The sequence below is a fragment of the Typopeltis vanoorti genome, chromosome 6 (assembly GCF_054136105.1).
Source record: "Typopeltis vanoorti isolate ZY-2024b chromosome 6, IOZ_Tvanoo_1.0, whole genome shotgun sequence".
Classification (NCBI taxonomy): Eukaryota; Metazoa; Arthropoda; class Arachnida; order Uropygi; family Thelyphonidae; genus Typopeltis; species Typopeltis vanoorti.
In genome coordinates this window covers 114,723,053-114,749,390 of record NC_143554.1, presented here as the reverse complement: position 1 = coordinate 114,749,390, position 26,338 = coordinate 114,723,053, and the positions used below count along the sequence as shown (strand labels likewise).

At 35.7% G+C, this 26,338-nt stretch overlaps 1 protein-coding gene across 3 annotated transcripts in view; it reads right to left on the bottom strand.

Annotated features, from left to right (window-relative positions):
• The window catches only part of LOC150105831 (phospholipid-transporting ATPase ID-like), a 311,509-nt gene that overhangs the window by 162,174 nt on the left and 122,997 nt on the right, over positions 1 to 26,338 (bottom strand). For all 3 annotated transcript variants that reach the window (XM_090394368.1, XM_090394369.1, XM_090394370.1), the window contains 2 exons: positions 24,861 to 24,943; positions 10,716 to 10,963 (listed from right to left, as the gene is read on the bottom strand). In XM_090394368.1, the coding sequence (XP_090250494.1) occupies positions 10,716 to 10,963; positions 24,861 to 24,943 (331 nt within the window). The remainder of the gene's footprint in view (positions 1 to 10,715; positions 10,964 to 24,860; positions 24,944 to 26,338) is intronic.

Here is a 26,338-nt window from a genome sequence, read left to right as displayed (position 1 = left end):
ACCTAAGAAATCCAGTCCTTAGGTCGAGCGGGTACAGAAATGTGATGATGATGATGGTGTGTATATATTTTTTTAAAATACACATTTATTCACTTATTAAATAATCCATATTTAATTTCAATTCTTCTGTTAAAAAACAGTCATTGTGCTTTAAAAAAAAACAATCATTTATTCAGATACCATCTCCAATCTGAAGGCTGGTTACCATGCTCTGCATTTTTTATGTTGCAGATTGCTAAAATATTTGGACGATACTTTTTTCCCAGTGATCTATGTCCTTCATATAGAGATATCTTTGTCAGCTTATTTCTCTTTTTCTTTGTAGTTTTCTTGTGATGATCACACTGGTCAGTCCTTCAAGTTATATTGAAGAAATTCATTTTTTTCATGATCTCATTTAGTAAGCTTCTGTTTTGGTTTGCTCTTTCAAGTACTACTTGTCTGTGATCTTTTTCTATCCAGATAATGCACATCATTCTTCTTAGTAACTACATCTCCCCAGAGCCACTCATTTTTTTACAATGACTTTCCAAATAGTCCATGTTTCTGAGGTATACATATCAGTAGCAATCTTGCATTTATATTGACTTTTTGTTTCTCTTAATATGCATTTCATATTAAGAAACTTTGGCTATCTGCACTACTTTTTTTTTTTTTTTACTCCTTATTCACATTTTCTCAGAATGTGATCAGTCTTTCTTGCATTTATATATATCTAATTGTTCAAAACAGAGTGGGCATTTAAACTCATTTAGATTTTTATTTATTACTTTTTCTGTGATTATCATTGTTTTTACTTTCAGAGTATTTATTTTTTGGTAGAATTTCTCACGGCCCTGTTAATTACTGTATTTGCCGGCGTATAAGACTCGCTTCTTTTCTTTGAAAATAGGTCTGAAAAACAGGATGTGTCTTATATGCCAATACTCAGTTTTTTTATTACTTTCATTTCTGGACATTTTCTTTGTTCCGAGTCACGCGATTTCTTTCTTGCTTCCTTGCGGTGTGTGAGAGCATTCCAGTTACGTAGAGTTCAGTGGATCAAAAGGCTGGATGGATGGAGGAGGAATGAAGTTATGGATAGAAAAAATTTGGTCTAGGCACTCTGCCAGACTGTTGAAGAAGTATGCCCTGCTAGTATGGGATCAGTTTCGTTCTCACAGAACAGAAGATGTTAAAAATAAACTCAAGGAATTGAAAACTCATTTAGCTGTAATTCCAGAAGGTCTAACTAGTCAGCTTCAACATTTAGATGTCTGTATTAATAAACTATTTATGAAGGAGAAGTGGAACAACTGGATGTAGCCTTCAGATTTTGAGGTTACACCATCAGGAAGAAGCCTAGCATTTCACAAGTTTATGAGTGGATCAAAGCTTCATAGGATGCTGTGAAAACTGAGACAGTGGCTAAATCATTTAAGAAGTGTGGCATTAGTAATGCACTGGATGGTACAGAGGACAATTTGTTGCATGAGGATTCAGAAGAGGTTTCAAGTGTCTCTTCATTTAGCTCTAAAGATAAATTTCTGAGTTTTGATGAAGAAGATTAAAAGGTGGTTTCTTTTCTAGTTAGATTAGAAATTTGTTGAAAGTAGACCTACTTATTACTTTATATTTGAAATACTGTAAATTCATTATAATATTCAGTGATAAAGTTTTTTTCCTAAAAAAAGTGTACAAAAAAGGGGGTGCGTCTTATACATCGGCAAATACAGTAAATATACTTTGCAGATCCCCTCTCAATGATTAGCACCATGCTGCCTGCATCTTAAGTTATGTTTATTCTGACAACTGCTATGCTTTAAATGTTAATTTCTTGCTCCTTTCAGAGGAGATCCCAACAGCAATACTTTTAATTTTTCAGAAAATGACAAAGTATACTAGAATTATATTAAAAAATTTTAATCAATACTTTCCTATATTTTGGCAATGTTACATTGCCATCATCAAGGATTACAAAAAAAAAAAAAAAAACAATTGTGTATGCAGGCACTAACACTGAGCAAATGAGGCTGTATAAAAGCAACAAAAGTCAGGCTTAGAATCCTAAACAGTGCTCCCAACATGGGCTATATTGGGTCATCTATTGGGCTTACAATCTTAAAATGCATGCTTCCCAAATTTGTTGCAATTTGGAAAGTTCTTCAGAGCTGAGGCAGATTTGATGAATAGTCTTTCATACTTGTATTTGCTGTGGTGTAATAGAGTGGCCTTCTTCCAGCCTATCCTGTAGTGGGTGTCCAAAGCATGGTCAGCAAGTTCTGAGTGGCTATATTGGTGGAACTAGATGTAGCCTTCGTGTTTGGCCATAGGACAGTTTGCAACTGCAAAGGACCTAGTATACTCCTGGTAGGTTTAGGGGATGTGGCAGGTCTTTGATGGACCAGATAAGAGATGCTATAACTGGTTGTAAGGTAACATTTCTTTAGAATTTTTGTTAATTTTTCAGATGTGTGTCCATATATATGGAATGACGAGATTTTGAGTAATCTCTGCTTTGAGGGGGGGGGGATTGCAGTTACATGGTTTTAATATTTTTTGAATTTTTTGGATGGTTGTAGCCATTGGCAGAAAATGTTAAGGATATAGTCAAGTTTAGTCGTTAGGACAATGTTGTCCGAAGTGATTTTGCCCTGTTATATAGGGTTTTTATAATCCCATATTGTTGGGAGGGGAGAAGGTGACTGCTGGTGAATGCATCTCATGTATGTGTAGGTTTTCTGTAAACAGAGAATACTAAAAACAATGGTATATGCACGTAGGGGCTAGCACTGAGCAAATGAAGCTAGATAAATGGCAACAGAAGTCTAGCTTAGAGTCCTAAACGGTACCACTTCATGGGCTAAATAGGTTGTCTTGGCCATTGGACTGACAACCTTAAAATATATGTTTCCCAAATCTGGACAGTCCTTTCCAACATTTCGAACATTTCAGCAGACAGAGAATTTTAAAGAATACAATGTTGACACATTAAGAAATTTGAAATGTGTAGAAAAAAACTCTGCTTCCAAACTCAACTACCTCCCAACACAGTAATAAACCTATCTTCTGTCCCTGAAGCAACTAGCACACTCACAAGTGACCATAACTTTGCATACATTCCTAAGAAAATTCCTGCAGAGGAAATGATACAAGAAGAACAAGATATCCGCAGCCTTCCCAACCATATTACCAACAACATCAGACTGGATATAGCCAGTGTTCTCACCCAAACCAAACCACCAAAAAGCAATGTATCAAGAAAAGAATTTGAAATTGTGCAAAAGATCAAAAGCATTGACAGAATAATAATTACCAATGCTGATAAAGGGAAATGCCACAGTGGTTTTAAACCAATCAGATTACTCAGGTAAGCTTGCCTCTTTTCTTCTAGATCGTTCTACCTACATCCCAATAGACTATGCTCACACCAAAACAGAAATCTGAACACTCACTGCTTAGGCTCTTTAAAAAGATTAGCTCTTGGCCTGTGGAGGTTACGGACTAAAACCTTATAACTATAGACTCTCCCCCAAACATACGGATTACCAAAAATCCATACACAGAATGTGCCATTATGTCTCATTGTGGATGGCATTGATTCACCCACATACAAATTAGCAAAACATTTAGCCAAAGTGCTCACACAATATACTGTCGACACACCTCCACACATAACTCAGCCCACTTTAAAGCCAGTATAGAAAACCTCACACTCCAACACACAGACATAATGGTCAGTTTGATGTCTCTGCCTTATTCACCTCATCAAAGATACCTTATCCAAGCCATATTTCCTCCCAAATCTCAGCCTTATTTCAGTTCATCATGAACTCAGGCTCTTTCGTTTGGCAAGGAAAATTCTACAAAGAGAGGGCTGCATGAGTTCTCTACTCCCCCCCCCCCCAGCCAACTTCTTTATGGAGACCTTTGAAGAAAAAAAAGTTTTAAACTCTGCCCCACATAAATCCACTATTGGTTATGCTGTGGATGATGTGTTCTCTATTTGGCCACATGGCCTGGAATCCAAAATCTGTAAAGGTCTTTACATGTGTATCATGTCTTTACAGATATTGAAGTTAGTTGATAAGAAGTTAGTAATGATGTAAGTTTTTCATGTAATACTATCATAATATCCTGTACACTCCTTGAGGGTACATTTCAGGAAATTGATGATGATAGAATGAGTGGAGGGTGTTTGCAAATCTGTGGATACAATTAATGGTGATTGTGAGTAGGTTATTTATGTACAGGAGAAACAGTAAGTGATAGGACAGCCTCGAGGCACTCCAGCATTGGTGGTAAAGCTTGAAGAGAGGAAGCCATCTGCCATAAGTTGCAGAGAATGACCAAAGAGAGAAAGCTAGTAACCTAATTATAGAGGATGGCAGGGAGACCAAAGGATTGGATTGGAATTTGTTTAGTAAGCCTAAATTTGATCATAAATTTAGATTCAAAATGAGATCATGGGCCTTTACATACTGGCAGTATAAAGTCAAACATTGTTTTCACATCAAACATCACAAATCCTTGTATTAGATTTCAAAATAATTTTAGTAATAAATTTAAGATTTTATAAATAAAATTCTAATTTCATTCACTTAAGTATATTTGTATCTTTTAATATAGAGTAAGTACTATATTCAACACAGGAAAATCACAACTTGCAAACAATGTGTTCTTGGAAATGTGTTTGTAAGGTAAATATTCATAAGTTGAATTGAATTTTTTCATAAGATATATCGATTAATTTGTTAGCATGTTTCCAAAATAAATTACCTTAATACAAGAATGATAAAAATAAATAATACAAAAATAATTCTTCTCCTTTAGCCTCTTTCCACCCACTGATGGATATAGGCCTCCTTAACTTTCCAGTCCTTTCTGTCTTTAGGCAATGTCCATCTCATGTTAAACTTTTGTAAATCATCTCTCCACCTTGAATTTTGGCAACTTTTTTTTCTCTTTTCTTCTTTTGGTATTCACTCATGTATTAGAGATAATACATGTTGAAAATAATTTATTCCAATTAATTCAATGAAAGAAATGTTGTATATTTACGTAATAAATGTTTGTACGTGACTTACATAGAATTACTATTTTCATATTAAATACAAACATGAATTACATATTTATATAATAAAATTTAGTGTAAAAATGCATACTTTGAAAAGAACTTTTTCTCCCCATTCCTTTGCACATTTGTTTGTAGCAGGCCAATTTTATTTTTGCAGTGTAGAAAAACCAAATGCTGAATTTTTCTCTTTAGATTCTGAATAGCTGAGTCATTTTCAGATTGCTTAATTATGTCCAGTAAAGTTTCCATTAAAATAATTTTCTCTACTTTTTTTTACCACTTCCACAATCATATCTTCATTTGTTTCCATTATAAGGGTAATACAAAAATACAACTGTAAAACAATTAAAATATTATATTGTTAAAATGAACGTCAGATCAGCAATCCATTTTGTTAAAATATTGACTGATCGGTGTTTATTTTACTGTGTCTACTAAAAAATGACATAGGTTATATTCATATCATGAGTATCATTTAAGTATCATTGGTTTCTTTCCAATTATTCAGGGACCTTGAAAACAATACTAGTTTTCCCAAATAATTAAAACTCTTATTGGATTCTCTTATCTTTATCTCTAAAATAAAACAAGAGAAACTGTAATACAAAACAAGCAATATTTAATTAAATGATTAAAATAATTATGTTTGTATAGTTAACTTTAGTTTAGTTTGTATACTGTAAGAGAATACACTTTCTCACATTCATCTATTTGAAATTTAAATTCAGGAATTTAAAAAAAAATTCAAAAACAAACCAAAAAAGAAAAATTGCTTTAGCAATACTCTCTGGGATTAAACAACTATTGCATTTTAATACGATAAGTTCCAAAAAAGGAATTTTTTTCACTCTAGCTTTAACACTATTTACAAAATAAGGAACACTCTGTAAGTTGACTACAAATTATCTTCAAGAATATTTACAGCACACCAGAAAGTTAAACATGAAGAGAATATACATTACAATAAGCTGTTTGCCCTCTAGTTCTCTAAACACAATCGTCACATGTATTCAGTTCATATCCTTAACTGAATAATAGCTTTCTTCTTGTCTTCAGTATTCCATACTACACACAAATCACAAGGAACACTGTTAAGAAACAAACTTTCTGCTTGAGATAAAATGTTCCATCTTCATTATATCTGTTGATAAGAACAAATGCAGGGTTATAATAAACAAAAAAAGTAGACATACCTATGTTGGAAGTTGCTTTTCTGCAAAGTTTAGTTACTGTTATTCCTTACAACAAAAACTAAATGCAAGACCTAAGATTATCTTCTGACAGTCATACACCATTTGAAAGAAATAAATACTTTCAGATAAATCCATTGGGCTTTGAATGTTCCTATAACCCTTTCTTCTGTCAAAATGATCCTGTAATAACACATTACCCAACCATAACAAAAACAATATTCGAGGTCCTCTTCTAGATTATTTTCTGGTGGTCACATACTATTTGAAAGAAATTAAATCATCATCAAATTCCTGCCATATACCCTGAAGGGGTGTACAGGATATGATAGTACTACATGAAAAATTTACATCATTACTAACTTCCTATCTATAATTTTCTTCCAGATCAGTCTGTTACTTGTCAAGACTCCAATATTATCAGATCTTATATTTCTGTCTCTTAAGGCACAGTGTACCGTACCAATCCACCTATATCTTGGTCTTCCTCTGGGTCATTTTCCTGCCAACCTGGCAGAGAACACTTCTTTTTCCAATCTTCCCTCGCCATTACTGTTTAAATGACCATACCACCTGAGATTAGCTCTGCTAACGTATTCCTGGATACAGACAATGTCGAGTTCTTTCTTAATATCCTTATTTATAATATGATATTGCCATTGATGCCATCAGTTCACGTCTGTAATCTTTCTCAGGACTCTCATATCTGCAGTCTCTAGTCTTTAGTCAAGTGTTTTACTTCTGACCCAGCTCTCATATCCATAAGTTAAAACTAGTTTGAACACCGTCTTGTATACAGCTAATTTAGTGTTCTGACTAATTTCTCTCTTATTCCATATGAATTTATTCATTTGATCAGCTTTGTTGATTCTATTGTCTAATTCCATATTTAATTTACCATCTTCACTAAAAATCATTCCCAAGTAGCTGAAATGTTTTACTTGTTCCACAGGTTCTCCATTCACAATGCAGTTGATATTATCAACAATTCTGCCTATTTTCATTGTCTTTGTCATTTTATTGCTGACCTTCATACCATATCTATTACAACAGCTATTCAATTTAATCAAGGAATCTTGCAGACTCTTGGCAGATTTATTGATAAGTATAACATCGTTCGCATAAAGCAAAGGGTCAACATTAACATCTCCAATTTCGATATCATGTTTAATACCACTTTCCTTTATAATGTGATCCATATAGATAATGAATAACAGAGGGGATAATGTACATCCTTGTCTCACACCAGATTTAACATTAAACCATCTTCCTGTACGTCCTTCAATTCTAACAGCTGACTTACAACTCAAATAAAGACTAAGTATTATTTGATATAATGCCCCAATTGACACCATATAACTGTAGCGTATTGAATAGCTTCTCTCTTGGCAACTTATCATATGCCTTTTCCAGATCTACAAAACTCAAATAGAGATCTTTGTTATATTCCCATGATTTCTCCACTATTTCTCATAAAGTGAAGATCTGATCCTGACAGCCTCTATTTGGCCTGAATCCAGCTTGTTCTTCACCAAGCTTTTCTTCCACAATTCTTCTCAACCGTTTCTCAAGTATACTTACATATATCTTACCAGAAACACTCAGTAGGGAAATACCTCTGTAATTCTCACATTCAGTTTTATTTCCCTTTTTATATACGGATACCATGAGAGCACTACTCCAATCATTGGGAATTCGTCCCTCTCTCTCCAGGCCTTCTGAACTATGCAGCAGCCACTGGAAGACTTTTATACCACCATACTTTAGCATTTCTGGTCGGATATCATCTACTCCTGCTGCCTTTCCACATTTCAAGCCTTTGATGGCTTTTTCTACTTCAAGTATGGATATGTATTCCTGACTGCATGCCTGGTCAGTGTTTTTTATCACTGTGCTGTCATCACTGCTTGTTTCATTTTGCAATTTCTCGAAGTAATTACTCCATACTTTAAGGATATCTTTTTCTCCCGTTTTCATGTCATCTTTATCATCTCTAACTCCTTTTACAGTACTCTTTCTCCATTTCTAAGCTTCTTCAACAACCTCCAAAATATTTTGCCACCTTCTTGATATTTATTTTCAATGTTCTTGCCAAAGTCCTACAATGACTTTTGTTTAGCTAGTTTTACACAGTGTTGAGCATTCTTACATTTGTCTCTGTATTCTCGAAGAGCACAAGCTGACTTATTTGCCAGGAACTTTTGATATGCTTTCTCCCTCTTTAACTTCCTGTGTTCACCATGGAGTTCTGATTTTTCTATCTTTGCATATAACCTCACCACATGCCTCTCTGGCTGAATCATTCAAGGTTTTCTTCAAGGCTTGCCAATGAATCTCTAAAGTTTGATTCCTGTTCTCAAACTCTTTCATTTTTTCTTCAATAATCTTTGTGTATTTTAGTCTACAGTTCACATCTCAGAGCTGCTCAACTTTTATTCGCTTTAAAACTTTCTTACATGTTATTCTTTTCAATATGAAATTCAATTTTATCCTGCTCAAGACTAAATAGTGATCACTTCGAATTTCAAATTCTCTGTACACTCTAGTGTCCTGCACCAGGGAGAAAACATCACTATCAACAATAGTATAATCAATGAGACTTTTCTTATTTCTTGCCTCTTCTCTCCATGTGGATTTTGTGCACATTTTTATGTTGGAACATGGTGTTAGTAATAAACAGTCCATGTCCTGAGCAGAAATCCAACAAATATTTGCCATTATTATTAACTTTGCTCTTTTCTCCAAATTTTCCCAAAATAGTTTTGTATGTCTGACAATCATTTCCACCTCTGCTATTTAGATCCCCAACAAGGACCAACTTTTCTTTTTTCATTGTGTCAGTTGCTTTTTCTAAAGCCTCAAAAAATTCCTCCACTTCTACCTTAGTAGAACCTTCTGTGGGACCATAGGCACAAATAAGTCTCATTGTCCAGTTCCCCATTCTAATATTTGCCCACATTACTCTACTTGAGACTGCCTGCCATTTAAGAAGATTAGCCTCGTATTTAGTTTGAATACAATGACTACTCCTTCTTTTCCTTGATTGTCATTGCCTGAATATAACATTTTGTATTTATTGCTCAGAAAGATCTCACCAGTTTTTGTCTTTTTTGTTTCAGTCACCCCTATTATGTTGATCTGGTACTCATCTAATTCCTCAGCTAGCTCCATTTCTTTGCCATTTAGGCTTCTTATGTTGATAGTACCAATCTTTAACTCTGGTGATGTTGAGTTGGGGTGTTTTTTTCAGATTTGTTCCAGTAGCTGACTTTTCACTGTTCACTCTGGTTCCCTGGTGAAAACAACGGGGGCCTTGTTTAACAGGGCAACGCCCCAGCCGGCATAAAATTTTGTCATGTTGTACCATCATTTTGTAATTTGGTTTAAGCCAATAAGAATTACAATTTCGTCGGCTCAATCCCAAATTGCGAGCCCTTCCTCGTTCGTTCGGTATCCAGGTAGATACCCAACAGGGTGCACCATGAGAAGATGAGGATTGGACATTAGGTCAGAAGCCCTGGTCGGTTCTCCGCATTCCTTTAAAGGCTATGTGGAGGTCTCCTCTCAGTCATACAGCTTTGACCCTTAAGCACCCCAAGAAATTAAATACTTTCAGATATTGGTTTCTGAATATGTTCCTAAAACTTTCTTCTTTCAACTGTGACTCCCTGTAATCACACGTTACACGGCCATGTTTTTTGTCTCTCCACTCTCTCTTTCTGTGCACATACATGCCAGCTTCAAACCGCTTGTTCATCTTCACCACCATTCTAAAAGTTGCAGAAATTAGTAATGCATTACAACATACTGTTGTTAAAATAGATTAACTTTAGTGTATTTAAAAAATGAATTACATAACATTAATTCTTTATTTTCTTTGTGGAGACAGAGAAAAGTGAATTTAATCAAAGTACTACATTAAATTCTGTAACAGAGTATTAAAAGAAAACAATATTACAGTAAACAGAGAAATGGGAAGAGAGAATATGATTTTAATTATCTATATTTCTTTTTATTAAGATTGATTAATATATAAAGCTACTCAATAAAAAACTAAAAACATGGTATATCTGAACGCAACTCGGATACTCCTGAACGATACTATGATATTCTATTTTTTTTATTATCCTTGAAATATGCATGAAGTCTTAACGTATAGAATAAGGTCAGCAATTAAAGAAATTCAATGTGGCATACCAAGGGAAAGGAATACCAGGTTAAACATTCTTCATTGCACATTGTAGCCATCATAAAATGAACTAAAATGTTCATTTTATGACAGTTCATTAAACAACTGGAGAGTTGCAATTTTTCATGCAACATTCATAAATATGTTTCTTGAAAATTCATAATTAGAGGTTTGCCTATCTTTTAGGCAAAATAATGTCCTTCAGAAGGTAACCATTTCTTTACAAAAAATATTCATTTAAAATTCAAGCTAAATATATATAACATGAAACCAAACTTACCCCAATGATCAAAAAATTAAGAAGCCTGTCAAGACTTGTGCGCTTAAATATGGTTTTTCCGCTATTCATCATCAGTTTTGTATCCCTCCCTGCAAAAACTACAACTCCATAGCACCAACGTGTGTTGCGCAAAATGCAACCTCTCAACAGCATTTTATCATTATCTAAGGAATATGTTTTGTCTTTCCAGTGTAAAGTACCTTCAAATTTGCTAAGATTGTTGTTAGGTGGTTCACAAATAATTTCTCCTAGAAAATTCAAATTAAGATATAATGAATAAAATTCCAACCAAATACAACTTATTTAGAGGTTAAACATCTAATCAACATATAACAAAGATAAATTAATTCATTTTATCAATATTATTGTTGATAAACATATTTAATATACCGGGTGATTATAAAATAACGTCAAGTGTTCAGAGCCCTCTAGCGAGTAATGTATTGGACGAAACACACCAATATTTGGTAGACGTACACAGTGGAACATGGGGATTCGATTTAACAAAAAAAAAGGTACCAAAAGTCGCCAACAGGGGAAATTTTGGCGCTGTTTACCGAGTAAAATGCATTAATTTGCATTATCGCGTTTCTTGTGAGCGATCAAACAATAAAAGGAAAGCCTGTGAGATTTCTTATCATTTGCAGACGAACTGCTTTTCAATGCCTCTTACCTTACATGAGCAGGTTTTGTTAGTCAAACTCTATTATCAGCAGAACAATAATGCCAGTGCTTGTCTTCATGATTTTCGATGTATGAAAAATTTACGAAAAGGACCACTTAGCATAACAAACTTACGAAAACTGATTCGGCGATTTGAAACTACTGGAACTCTAGAAGTGCAGGTAGGCAGGGGATGCAAACCAATCAATCACCAACAAGTTGAACAAGTTGCAACTGCTATTGTGGAACAGGAGATGTCGAATGTGCAAGGTACCAGCAGTGGACGAGCAATAGCCCGGCAAATGGATATCGCATACACAACGGTGTGGAAAATACTACATCAGATGTTGAAGTTTTACCCCTGTAAAATCAGTCATGTTCAAGAATTGCGCCCTGGTGGTCCGACCACACGATTCGACTAATCTTTGAGATTCTTAGCGCACATGGAAGTGGATGATGCATGGCCGTGGCAGATTTTATAGAGTGATGAAGCGCACTTTTATTTGAACGGTGATATTAACACATGCAACTGTGGGATTCGGGCTGCAACATATCCGCACGTGTGTCTGCCGATGCCTATCCACTCGCCCAAAGTCACAGCGTGGTGCGGATTTATGGCATCTTTTATAATCGGTCCATACTTTTACGAGGAAAATCGCCAAAATGGACCAGTGACCTGTTCCGTCAATGCTAACAGGCATGCCAATATGCTACAGAACTTTGTGGTTCCACAACTGCAGCAAAGAGGATGTCTCGATTCGACCATCTTCATGCAGGATGATGCACTACCCCACATCGGACTTCAGGTACAGCGTGTTTTGCGGCAACATTTTTCTCTGACAGAAGAATCATTAGTCATGCATTTCCCACGCCATGGCCACCGAGATTGCCTGATCTCAATGCTTGTGACTTTTGGCTGTGGGGATTTCTTAAAAGCATCGTGTATCAAGGACATGTACTGGATATTCCAACTTTGAAAGATCGAATAATGTTACACGTGAGACAAATCAATTCCAATATGTTGCAAGCCACTGTGGAAAATGTCGTGCACCGTATGCAGTTCTGGAACATTAGAATGGTGGTCATATTATTGTTAATTACTCATTTGTAATTAACAATAAACGTCATGAAATTGATGTATGCTGTTTCTAATTTGCCATTTAGTCATTCATTAGTCACACCTACTAAAATTAATTTGGCAGCGCCAAAAATTTCCCCTGTTGGCGACTTTCGGTACTATTTTTTTCATTAAATCGAATCCCCATGTTCCACTGTGTATGTCTACCGAATATTGGCGTTTTTCGTCCAATACATTACTCGCTAGAGGGCTCTGAACACTTGACGTTATTTTATAATCACCCAGTATATCAATCCCACATATCAGGATTGTGAAACACACAGCACAGTACTTTGTGTGTGGGGGGTTAAGAGAAACACCTGATGATGTTCTTTTTAAATAGAGGTTGTAGTCTTTAGGGAACAATTAGTGATGAATGCTGTTCCAAATAACACCCCCCCCACACACACACACAGAGAAAAGGGACTTGTTTTCTTAATAAATTTGCAGTTGAACTGTGAATGGGTGTTATCAGACTCAAGTAAAGTGAACAAAAGACTGATGTCAACTCAGTGGAATAGCGCCCACAGAGGTACCTATAGAAAAGGCAGATCAGAAACATTGTGAGATAGCAATTAGAGTGGATTCGCAAGAGAAGGACAATTCTGTTCTCTGAATTTTTTTTTCTTCAGAATGGCAAAGATTTTTAGTACACATCATCCCAAACATGAAAACAAATTCAAAGGGTCAACAAACTTGGAATTTATACACAGTTAGCATTAGGACATGAGAAATTACACGTTCAAAAGAAAATGAAAATATTTTTGGAAAGTTGATATGATGCACTTGTGATAAGAAAGTGAAGCTGAATAGATTGTCCACACTCCATTGAAGAATGGAATGGTATTAATAATAACATTAATGATAATTATGGGCCACTCAATGCAATGAAGCAATCAGAGCATGACCATATTTTATGACACTTTTAAAAGCAAGCAGAGTTCTGAATACAGAACCTAAGCTATCTTGAGAAAGCAGGAAAAAAACAACAAAATTTGAAGTTAGGAATGAGGATGTTTGGGATGTTAAATGGAAGGATTATAATCCTGGTCAGTATTAGGATATCATCTGTACATATGAGAATTCTTCTTATGGCTATCACTCTGCATTTTGTAATTCAGAGCAAATGTTCTAACTGCTTGAAACGTTTAAAAGTTTTGTGGGAGGTTACTGTAAACAGTATTCTTCTAGTTGATGTATGGAGAAACTGTTATGGATGTTTCTGGGAAGATGTTCCAATGAGAACATCTCCTGAATATAGTTTTTTTTTTTTTTATGGATTTTGGAAATCTGCTAATCCATCTAGATACATTTTTAAAATGGTTGTTTGCCAGTTAAATGCAATATGAGAAATGATGGTAGAGTTATGTCTTGCTTCCTATTTTTGCAATCTACTGATGTCAACAGTTTCTGAATTTGGTTGGAGCATGTTGAGTGCCTCTAAGAAAGTAGGAATCAGTGCCAATGCTCCTCACCCAGAAAGCTACACATGGATACCATGTAACAAGCAGATTGCACTCAGAATTGGAATGCCAGAGCTACCCACAATATAGGTACCATACTGGCACAACAACAACAAGCCTTGACCCTGACCCCAAACTATGGGGAAGGACATTACTGCAACACCACTAACCCTTGCAGGCAAGCCCCACTAGCTGATTGCTTCTGGCAAGGACATTGAGAACCACCAATCTTTCTGAAGCAAGGGTCAAAGCAGTCAGAATCTCTCTTTCTCTCTCACACACATCCACAGGTTGTACAGCATGATAAACATAGTGGCAATACATTGGATCTGAGTAGTGGTAGTCTGGAATATATTAGAGTAAAAATGATTTAGGATAAGTAGTGCAAGAATATAGGAAGAAAAGAATATTAACAAATGAAAAATGATAAGGGCCAGTACCATCAACTGGGAAGTCTAATCCACAGTGGGGAAGGGGGAGGGGGCTGGCCTCCAGAAGCATGCACTTTCTGGTGTGATAGAATGTAGTCATCTGTGCATGATTTGGAAAAGAACAATGCTAGGATGTCAACTTGATTTTTAGGTAACATTATATTGTGGTGCCATCTCAATTTGAGAGAGCAAGATTAGGAGCAGCCATGACTTTTGTGAGAGACTAGAAAGCACAACTATTATTTGTATGGGAGATACATTTCTGCATTTAGCACTTTCAAAATAAGACTTATTTGTTGGTGGTTGTTTTGCAACTGTAATGAGCTTCAGTGTAGGGAGGTATGTCCTTATCTTCTATCCAAACTCAGATAGCATACAGAAATTTAGAATGGTATTGGGGGGGGGGGGGTAAAAGCCTTAATTCCAGAATGAGGAAAGAAGTCAATACACACTATGATGTGCATTGAGGTCTTTCAAAGCAGTGCAGATGTCAACTCTCTTCTTGTTGGTAACTTAGACCATAATCTTGTACAAGTTTCCTTTCTAATGGAATGCCCTTCCTTCAGAACTCGTTTTGCATCCCACTGGCAGCATTGCAATGACCAAGGATGCAAAGCCAAGAGTTACTGAAGGAAGAGCATTCCATTAGAAAGGAAACTTGTACAAGATTATGGTCTAAGTTACCAAGAAGAGAGCTGACATATACATCTTGGAAAGAAGTCGATGCACACCATAGTGTGAGGAACAAACAGTATGGTGCACCCACCTTAATAAGATGTAGGACCTCCTTTTGCTGCAATGACTGCAGCAATTCTACCTTGGATAGGATTGCTACACGGCATACTTTTCCCAAGCATATGATAGTGATCAATGGAAATTTTGGATCATTTAGACATGTAATGAGGTCCTGGACTGTTGTGGGGCAGATGTCCCTCGACATCACCTGACATTCCAGTCAATCCCATACATGTTCAATAGGGTTGAGATCAGGGCTCTGTGGAGTGGAGGCCAGTCAAGTGTGATGCTCATGTACACAAACCATGCAGTCACAGCAGCAGCCTTATGACATGGTGCATTGTCTTGCTGAAACACAATGATCAGTTCTGTAGAAATGCCACAAAAGATATCTGAACATTCTGGAGAAAATGTTCATGGCACACAAACAGAAGTCCAAGGCCAAATCGGGAAAAAGAAGACCATACAATCACACTGCCACATCTGAATTTTATAGTTGGGGTTTACGCACTCTGGTAAGAGATGTTCCCTGGGCATTCGTCACACCCATCCATCTGCTTGGTAGAGGGTGTAGCATGATTCATCGCTACATAACACTGTTTTTCCCAGCTTCCACATTCCAACTGCACATGCTCTCTGCACCACCGAAGATGATGCTGCATATTGGTTCAGGTAATGTGGGGCTTGCATATTGCAGTCTTACTATGAAAACTCATGTTGTGAGCCTTTTGGAATGGTTTTGTGCAGATATGTGGAACACATATCTTTCCACGTGTTCCAGTTGATGCCCAGAACTCTGCATTCGATATCTTGGCTGAACAGTTTTCACATGTTATGCTTCATAATACCCTACAGTCACATTCGGTAAATGTGGCATGTCATCCACTGTGGGTAGCACTTGCAGTTCACTCCCTGTACTTCCATTTCAGTATGATATCACCGATTGTTGTCCTGGGATGGCCCAACTTGTCAACAATTTGCCAAACACAGGCCTGCAACATGGCATTCTATCACAATGCTTCTTTCAAACTTTGTTAGTTCCCTTCTCGCAGCCAATTCACCCAGAAAGAGTTGCACTGATTGGGAAGCATCATATTTCTCCAATTTATACCAGCTACAAACATGGGCTAAGATTATATTTTCTATCTTTAGTAATTTTATATATTTTTGTTTTTTTTCTTTTTTACATCATCTAGAAATCTTACTCTAAAGAGATCAAGCATGAAACTTTTTCAAGCCACTTCTGGTCTCCAATAAGTGAGACTGTAGTCTCATACTAGATAATAAAATTCACTTCCCACCTTCAAGCAATGACCAACGTTTATAACCATGGCTGGATTTGAACCAGGTCAGTTGTTCACAGAGCATATGCTAACCCAGACAAACTGACCAGGAGAGCAATGCCATAGAAGTTAGTTTTCACAAAAATTGTTATTCTCTACATGGCCATTATAATAGTGTTATATACAGGATTTTCTCAGTGGTAATGAGACACTTTTTGTTATTTCCCGCAACTGCATAAAAACAATCTGGCATCACAGCCTAGTTGTGCAAATTATAACAGACAAATTACATTTTTGTTTTAATTCAAATGCATGACTGCACAAAAAGAAAGTTTGTGTGTAGTCATGCATTTGTACATGAAGACTGTACAAATGCATGACTTCACATGCACATGCTTTGATATAGGATTAAAACAATATGATTTTTTGTTTGTTTTATTTATTATTATTATACAGGTTATCTCCATGGAGTCAGAAGACTCATTGTGAAAACCCACAACCAACCTTTATACACAATACCTTTCAACCTTTCTTTAAACTCATTCACTGTCAGGGCACTCAACTAATTCTGGCAATCCATTTTACTTACCACTCTCCAAGTATAAAAATCTAGTCCACACACTCCTAATCATGTCTGGCATGATTCACTTGCTACTCTGCTGTTTAAATCTCTAATGAGTACCACTCTGCATTTTCTTTGTCAGCTGCCTGCTCTAATAATTCAAAAAGATCCCTCCACTTCTTCCTTAGACAAACCTTCAGTGGGAGCATAGGCAGAAATAAGTTTCATTGTCCATTTCCTCAGTTTGAAATTTGCCCTTATAACTTTTACTATGGAATTATTATGGAACAGGGTGGTTTCCTATTTTCTTCCTTGTTCAAAGTATTCTATGTCTGTATTTATTTATTTAGCGTATGGCATAATAAAGACACATGACATCAGAATATATAAATACATATTTGTGCAGACAATAAAAATGAAACAAGTAATGCACATATACAAATATAAGTCTAAAATTTTAAGTCTAGTTCAGATAACCAATCAAGAGCTGAAGGATCTGCCTCAAAAAAAGTCTCTCAGGTCACCAGGGTGGGCTCTTATGCTACAGCTCTCCACAATGTGCCAGATAGTGATCTTCCCCACTTGTATAAGCTGTCTGCACAGATACCATGTCCTGTGCATTTCCTATTTAGGCTTTTCCATAGGTGACGTGGAAGCTCAATCCCATTCAGATTTTGGTTGGGAAGGATATACTTGTTTAAGTCTGGTGGCGATTTTTTTTCCAAGTTTCTAGCCATTTCGAATTAACATTAAAATTGCTATCGACTAGTTCTTCAGCCAGTATTAGTGGAGACCTTCGGGATTTAAGGCGATTCATGTTTATATATGGGAGGTCTTCATGTATTGGCAACAGGGGATTGTTGTTTATTTTTTTGTATTCTTTTACTAGAGCATTTTGTTTGCGTAAGTTCAGTAGTGCAATATTGCTCAAAGTTGGAAGCCAGTAGAGGGGGGGGGGGATTTAACACAACCTGTTATTGTCCTCATTGCTACATTTATTTGTGTGTCAATTTTCTTGATATGAGGACTGTTTAGCCATACTGATGAACAATATTCTGCCGCAGAGTAGACTAAGGGCAACATGGAGTATCGCAGTGTAATAGCAGAGGAACCCCATGTAGAACCACACGGTTTTGTATGATGTTATTACGGGTTCTAATCGTTAAAGAGAGATTCTCCAGATGTATTTTGAAAGATAGTGTTCTGTCCAGGGTAACACTCAGATATTTAGGGAAATCTTGGTGCTGCAGTATTGTGTTGTTAAAACCTGGAGTTTCCTATTTGCTAATTTGGTGTTTAGGTGAAAAGAGCTAACTCGGTCTTATTGAGGTTTGGTGTTAGTCTCCATTTATGAAAATATTCCCCCACTGGTTCTAAGGTCATTTGTGAGAATATCTTCTGTTACTTCAATGCTCTTGTGCTGGATACAAGAAAAGAAGAGAAAACTAGGTGCTAATTTCCAGATTTGCCAACTCAACATTGAAGGAATCAGCTTTGCTAAAAGTCAATATCTATGTCTGTAGATACGTGTGTTTACAGAGCTGTGTTTTGAGAGATCAAAAACCAAGTTTCCAGGAAAACTTAGCATGAGACCAACTAACTCACCTTTAACTAAAAAAAACCCTCATAAGAGTTCTTCATGTCATAGACAGGATTTGAACCCAGGTCTTTCTAGCCAAAGGACTCCATCAAAACAAACTGAGCCATGGAGGCTCATGAACAATTCTAGAAATGCAAAATCTTTTCCCGATAAAGACAAGAATGTCATTACCTTAAGAAACAGTCCTGGTAAAAAAATGGGATGTTTGTTGGAAAAATAACATTCCTGTAAAACTATTATTAATGGAGATAATTCCTATGCAGGCTGCTGCACAGGAAAGAGACTGGGGAAAGGAAACACACAGAATGCCAAAAGAAGTGTGCCCCCAACTGGATTTTTTGTATTACTATATTATGTAAGTAAGCTTATCACCAAAATGCCAATGTGGACTGAAATGCATACTGCTCCAGAGTTTATAGTCATTGCAGGTTTAACAACTAGCTTGCAAAATTCTTAAAAAATTTAACAAATCGGTTCCCGCAAGCTAGCTCCAGCACACCACTAAGGCCAAACTCTTAAAGTGATTATCATCATACTGGGTAACTGCAATTTTGAAAATAATACTAATTTGTAGAGATAAAGTTATTCCTATAAGTTACTGCTAAGATAAGATCATATCAGTACTAACATGCAAATATTGTCATCTGGATTCCAGAGACAGTAATAGATTTTTAATTTTGGAAAAATAGGCAAACTAGCCATAAGAATACAATTAACAAATATAATACACTGACCTCAATATTCCAAGTTTCTCTGGTCATATATTCAAATCAACTAACCAATCAGCTTAGACAATACTCAGTTTACTACATCCTTATTTAGATTCCAAGGATGAACCCTCTCCTCTCAGGTCCAGGTTTTTCTCAAAGTGTGTGGTGAGTGAATGTAATAAGTAGCAGGGAACACTGATATATTACATTTAATTTTTCAAAGAAAGTTAAGTATTTATACACTATATGAAAATACTCAAGGCAAAACAAGCACAAATAGCATCTGTTAAGCTTAATAGACCACATCTAACATCAATTTATACAAATCACTAGATTATAAATAAAATAATCTTATCATTTTTACAGCTACTAATTAGTACCAGAAGATGTTAATTTTTTTTAATAAAATTCACATAAAAGACAAGCAAAAAAGTATGAAGGAGAGAGAAGGCCAGTCTTTTTCCACTAGTTAATTTATTGGAAAAAGACTGGCCTTCTCTCTCCTTCATATACCCAAGCAGGTACTGACATTCAGTTGCATAACTATGGCATCTTGAACAACTTGTCTTTTCTTTTTCTTTCTGTGGCTTTAGAACCTAATCAATCCTGGGCCTCCTAGATTTATCACCTCCAACACTCAATTATCTCCCACCAAATTAATTTAGCAAGTCTGTTAGGCTTATCTCACACACACACACTCAACCTGGAGCATACTAACTAGCCCTTAATTTAGTTCCTCCCACGCACTGTAGATTTTCAAATATTAGTAGCTAACAATTATTATGAAGTATTTTCAACTCTGAACATCCAAAAGGATTAAATTAGATTATTTTATTATCATATAATTTCATATTTAATACTGTATTATTTGAACAAAAAAATTTCAGATTTTATCTCAGGGCTATTACTGAGATTGTTTTATTTTTGTACTGATAGAAGCATAAAAAAATTCATACTGATATGGATGAAAACATCCAAATTCTGTTGGATATAGCAAAAAGAATAAAAAAATAAGAGAGAAAGAATATTCAAAGTAAATGATGCAATAGCATTGGAATTTTGATTGCACAAATTTTCTTCATCATCATCATCAAATTCCTGCCATGTACCCTCAAGGGGTGTACAGGATATGATAGTATTACATGAAAAAAATTACATCATTATTAATTTCCTATCTACAATTTTCCTCCAAATCAGTCTGTTACTTGTCAAGACTCCAACATTATCAGATCTTATATTTCTATCGTCTAAAGCACTTTGTACCGTATCAATTAACCTATATCTTGGTCTTCCTCTGGGTCATTTTGCTGCCAACCTGGCAGAGAACACTTGTTTTTCTAATCTTTCCTCGCCCATTCTGTTTAAGTGACCACACCACCTGAGATTAGCTCTGCTAACACATTCCTGGATGTTGACAATGTCAAGTTCTTTCCTAATATTCTCGTTTTTAATATGATATTGCCATTGATGCCATCTGTTCACGCCTATAATCTTTCTCAGGACTCTCATATCTGTGGTCTCTAGTCTTTGGTCAAGTGTTTTACTTCTGACCCAGCTCTAAGATCCATAATTTAAAACTGGTTTGAACACTGTCTTCTATACAGCTAATTTAGTGTTCCGACTAATTTCTCTTTTATTCCATATGAATTTATTCAATTGACTTCCAACCATACCAGCTTTGCTGATTCTGTTGTCTATTTCTATATTTAATTTACCATCTTCAGTAAAAATCGTGCCTAAATAGCTGAAATGTTTTACTTGTTCCACAGGTTCTCCATTCACAACACAGTTGACATTTTCAATGATTCTGCCTATTTTCTTTGTCTTTGTCTTTTTATTGCTGACCTTCATACCATATCTATTACAACAGCTATTCAATTTAGTCAGAGAATCTTGCAGACTTGTAGCGGATTTATTTAGAAGTATAACATCATCCGCATAAAGCAAAGAGCTACATTAACATCTCCAAGTTTGATATCATGTTTAATACCACTTTCCTTCATAATGTGATCCATATAGATAATGAATAACAGAGGGGATAATGTACATCCTTGTCTCACACCAGATTTAACATTAAACCATCTTCCTGTACTTCCTTCAATTCTAACAGCTGACTTACAACTCAAATAAAGACTAAGTATTGCTTCATATAATGCCCCACTGACACCATATAACTGCAGCGTATTGAATAGCTTCTCTCTCTTGGCACCTTGTCATATGCCTTTTCCAAATCGACAAAACTTAAATATAGATCTTTGTTATATTCCCATGCTTTCTCGACTATTTGTTGTAAAGTGAAGATCTGATCCTGACAGCCTCTATTTGGCCCGAATCCAGCTTGTTCTTCACCAAGCTTTTCTTCCACAATTCTTCTCAACCGTTTCTCAAGTATACTTACATATATTTTACCAGGAACACTCAGTAGGGAAATACCTCTGTAATTCTCACATTCAGTTTTATTTCCCTTTTTATATATGGGTACTATGAGATCTCTACCCCAATCATCGGGAATTCGTCCCTCTGTCCAGGCTTTCTGAACTATGCAGTGCAGCCACTGTAAGACTCTTATACCACCATACTTCAGCATTTCTGGTCAAATATCATCTGCTGCCTTTCCACATTTCAAGCCTTTGATGGCTTTTTCTACTTCAAGTATGGATATGTATTCCTGACTGCATGCCTGGTCAGTGTTTTTTTTATCACTGTGCTGTCATTACTGCTTGTTTCATTTAGCAGTTTTTCAAAGTAATTACTCCATACTTCAAGGATATCTTTTTGTCCCGTTTTCATGTCACCTTTATCATCTCTAATTCCTTTAACAGCACTCTTTCCTCCATTCTTAAGCTTCTTCAACAACCTCCAGAATATTTTGCCACCTTCTTGATATTTATTTTCTATATTCTTGCCAAAGTCCTCCCATGACTTTTGTTTAGCTAGTTTTACACAGTGTTTAGCATTCTTGCATTTGTCTCTATATTCTCTAAGAGCACAAGATGACTTATTTGACAGGAACTTTTGATATGCTTTCTTCTTTTCCTTCACTGGTTCTTTAACTTCCTGTGTCCACCAGGGAGTTCTGATTTTTTTATCTTTACAGACAACCTCACCACATGCCTCTCTGGCAGAATCAATCAATGTTTTCTTCAGAGTTTGCCACTGAATCTCCAAGGTTTGATTCCTGTTCTCAAACTCTTTCATTTTTTCTTCAATAATCTTTGTGTATTTTAGTCTACAGTTCACATCTGAGAGCTGCTCAATTTTTATTCCCTTTAAAACTTTCTTACATGTTATTATTTTCAATATGAAAATCAATTTTATCCTGCTCAAGACTAAATAATGATCACTTCCAATTTCAAATCCTCTGTACACTCTGGTGTCCTGCACAAGGGAGAAAACATCACTATCAACAATAACATAGTCAATGAGACTTTTCTTATTTCTTGCCTCTTCTTTCCATGTGAATTTGTGCACATTTTTATGTTGGAATATGGTGTTAGTAATAACCAGTCCATGTCCTGAGCAGAAATCCAACAGGTATTTGCCATTATTATTAGCTTTGCTCTTTTCTCCAAATTTTCCCAAAATATTTTTGCATGTCTCACAATCATTTCCTACTCTGCTATTTAGATCCCCAACAAGGACCAACTTTTCCTTTTTCATTGTGTCAGTTGCTTTTTCTAAAGCCTCAAAAATTCCTCCACTTCTACCTTAGTAGAACCTTCTGTGGGACCATAGGCACAAATAAGTCTCATTGTCCAGTTCCCCATTCTCATATTTGTCCACATTACTCTACTTGATACTGACTGCCATTCAAGAAGATTAGACTCGTATTTTGTGTTGAATACTATGGCTACTCCTTTTCCTTGATTGTCATTTCCTGAATATAACATTTTGTATTTATTGCTTGGAAAGATCTCACCAGTTTTGGTCTTTTTTGTTTCAGTCACCCCTATTATGTCGATCTGGTACTTATCTAATTCCTCAGCTAGCTCCATTTCTTTGCCATTCAGGCTTCTTATGTTGATAGTACCGATCTTTAACTCTGGTGATGTTGAGTTGGGGTTTGTTTTCAGATTTGTTCCAGTAGCTGACTTTTCGCTGTTCGCCCTTGTTCCCTGGCGAAAAGAACGGGGGCCTTGTTTAACCGGGTGATGCCCCAGCCAGCATGAAATTTTGTCATGTCGTACCATCATTTTTTATTTTGATTTAACCAATAAGAATACAATTTGGTCGGCTAAATCCCAAATTGCCAGCCCATCCGCATTTGTTCAGTATCCAAGTAGATAACTCAACAGGGTGCACCACAAGAAGGTGAGGATTGGACATTAGGTGAGAAGCTCTGGTCGGTTCTCTGCATTCCTTTAAAGGCTATGTGGAGGTCTCCTCTCAAATCCTCTATACACTTAGCTTTGACCCTTAAATGAAATGTTATGATTATATATCCTAACATTTCGAAATTTAAATGTTAAATTGCAAAAATGAACATCCACAATTATGTGCTTTTAGTTCTCTTCTTACATGTCTCCCATTATTGTTGGAATCTGTATACTTTTTTTTGCTGCCATTTTGTGTGCTCTTATGGGTTGCTGCCAATCCTCTGTGTCCAGCAGTCATAATTTTCCGCTATTACCTTTGTTTGAAGAACCCCAGCTATAGTTTTCTCTCTAAATTTATCACTCTTCAGGAGATCACATTACACATATTGACCACTAATAGTAATATTTTTGTCTGTTAATTACATGTGTTCTCTAGCTGATTCACCTGTAGATGAATTAAAAAACTTGAGTTTCCAGAGAAGAAGCCCTGCTGTCTCAGCATGAAATAAGTTCTGACTTTCAGTTGGTCATTTCCTAAAATAGTCCATATAAAGATTCCTCTTCTCATGATAGAACTGAACTTAGTCTTTTCCAAATGAAAGGCACAAAGTCCCATTCTTCCAACCACACTACAGAGGCACTTAAATTTTTACATAGATTGGGTACTAAAAACAATCGGATCAAAATATAGGTGTTGAGAGTGCTATGAGAATTACTACATAAAATTGATTAGCACTTTGTTTAAAATTTGAAAATGTCTCAGAAGCTAAATGCAATTTTTATTGTAAACAGCTGCAAAGGCATTGATATAATCAAAATTTTGTAAGTTACAGCAAAAAAATTAAGGAATGGGAAGGATAAGTCAAGGTTTTAGCTATCACAATTTCACAATGTACACTGCTACTTAGGGGGGGGGGGGACTAATGGCATTCAGACCACTGCCCCACTTACTGGGGACCTGAAGTGGTTTGAAAAAGTCCCGTGTTTGGTTTCTAGAGCAGAGTTTCAAGATTATATAAAGATAGATATAAAAAAAAAAAAAAAAAAAAAAAAAAAAAAAAAAAAAAATTCATAATGACAAAAATCCTTAGCTCACCCTGTGGCGGCACATTACTAATAACCTTTCATGGGGGGGGGGGGGGGGGGGGGGGGGCACAAAACCATCTCAGCCTAAGCCAAGACTTTTCCATAATTATGTTGGCTATAGTGTACGTTAACTGTACTTAAAATCATTTTAAAAAATGAAACAGATAATATACTATTACCATTAAATGAACCTAAACTGTAGTTGTTATCTCCAAGTTCTGCACTTTCTGGCAATGCCTGTTTGCATTTCAGATTGGTTTCCCTTCAAGAAAAAGAAGTTTTGAATTTTTTTTTTTTTAAACTAAAAATTAACTTCTAACTAATAAATTTTACAAAATCAAATGTTAAATAATCTAAGATCAACCATATGAATACTATCAAATAAGCATTTGAGATGACTAACCAAGATAAAATGTATGATTAAATAACTACACATGTAAAGAAAATAAAGAATTTAATAAAAACCACTAATAGTTCATGATAAGTATCTCATCACATCAGAATGTGAGATACTTGCTGTGTTTTCATCAGAAAATACAATTTACGATATGTAGTCATTTAATCATGTCTATGAATTATGTTAGCATTAACAATCAAAATAAAATATAGAAATAACAGTTCATGCTAACTAAAGCTATTGATAGTTGTCACTGTGTACATTTAATAATAATCGTACTCATCAAGAAAAAAAAATCAATACCTGCTTTATTTAATAAAGCTCACATTTGCTCTCTTATGAAGATATATACTATAAAAATTAGTAAAAAAATCTTTTTATTACTACAGTCGGGTCTCTTTTTATGCAGTAGATACGTTCCACAGAAAAACACAAAAAAATTGCACAAAAAGGTCTAACCTACATTGAAAAATTAGGGATACATTCCATAATTTTCTAAAACAGCATAAAACCAAAGCAATGAATTAAAATAAACCTAAAATCGCATAAAATGCAGCTCGCATCCAGACACACAGTTCTTCAGCTCGCACTGGAATTTAAAGGCTCGTTCAGAATTTGTGTCATTAACAAGAAAATGATTTTCCAAGTTGATGTTATAGCGGATATTAGACTAATCCAATATCTAATGCATTAGTCTAATATCCAATCTCATTCCTCTAGTTTGACTCTCAACTTATGATCTGGTAATCTATCACAAAGGTCTATCAAAATCTAAGTATTTCACTGTGTATCCATTTCCTTCATCCAGTGGCAACTTATTACTTATTATTATAAGTAAGATTACAAAACATAACCTCCCTTTACCAAATCCATGCTTCCCATCAAAGATGTCATCATGTCAAGTTCTGTATGGGGGGAAGGCAATATCTCTGAAGGGGAAAATCACTAGTGGTGTGCCTCAGGAGTCTGTTTTAGGGCCGTTGCTGTTTAACTTATGTGTCAATGAATTGGGAAAGATTTGAATGGAGATATTCAGTTGCTTGTAGATGATGCAAAGTTGGGAAGAATTATGAGGAGTAGAGTAGATGTTGTGGCCTTACAAGTAGACTTGAATATACTGAGTGAATGGACACAAGAGTGAGATGCCAGTTCAGTGTTGCAAAATGTAAGGTTTTAAAATTTAGAAAACAAATACAGGTTGTAGAATTTACTCTTGGTGGAGAAAATAAGAGATCTTGGAGTGACTAAAATTTAGAGGAT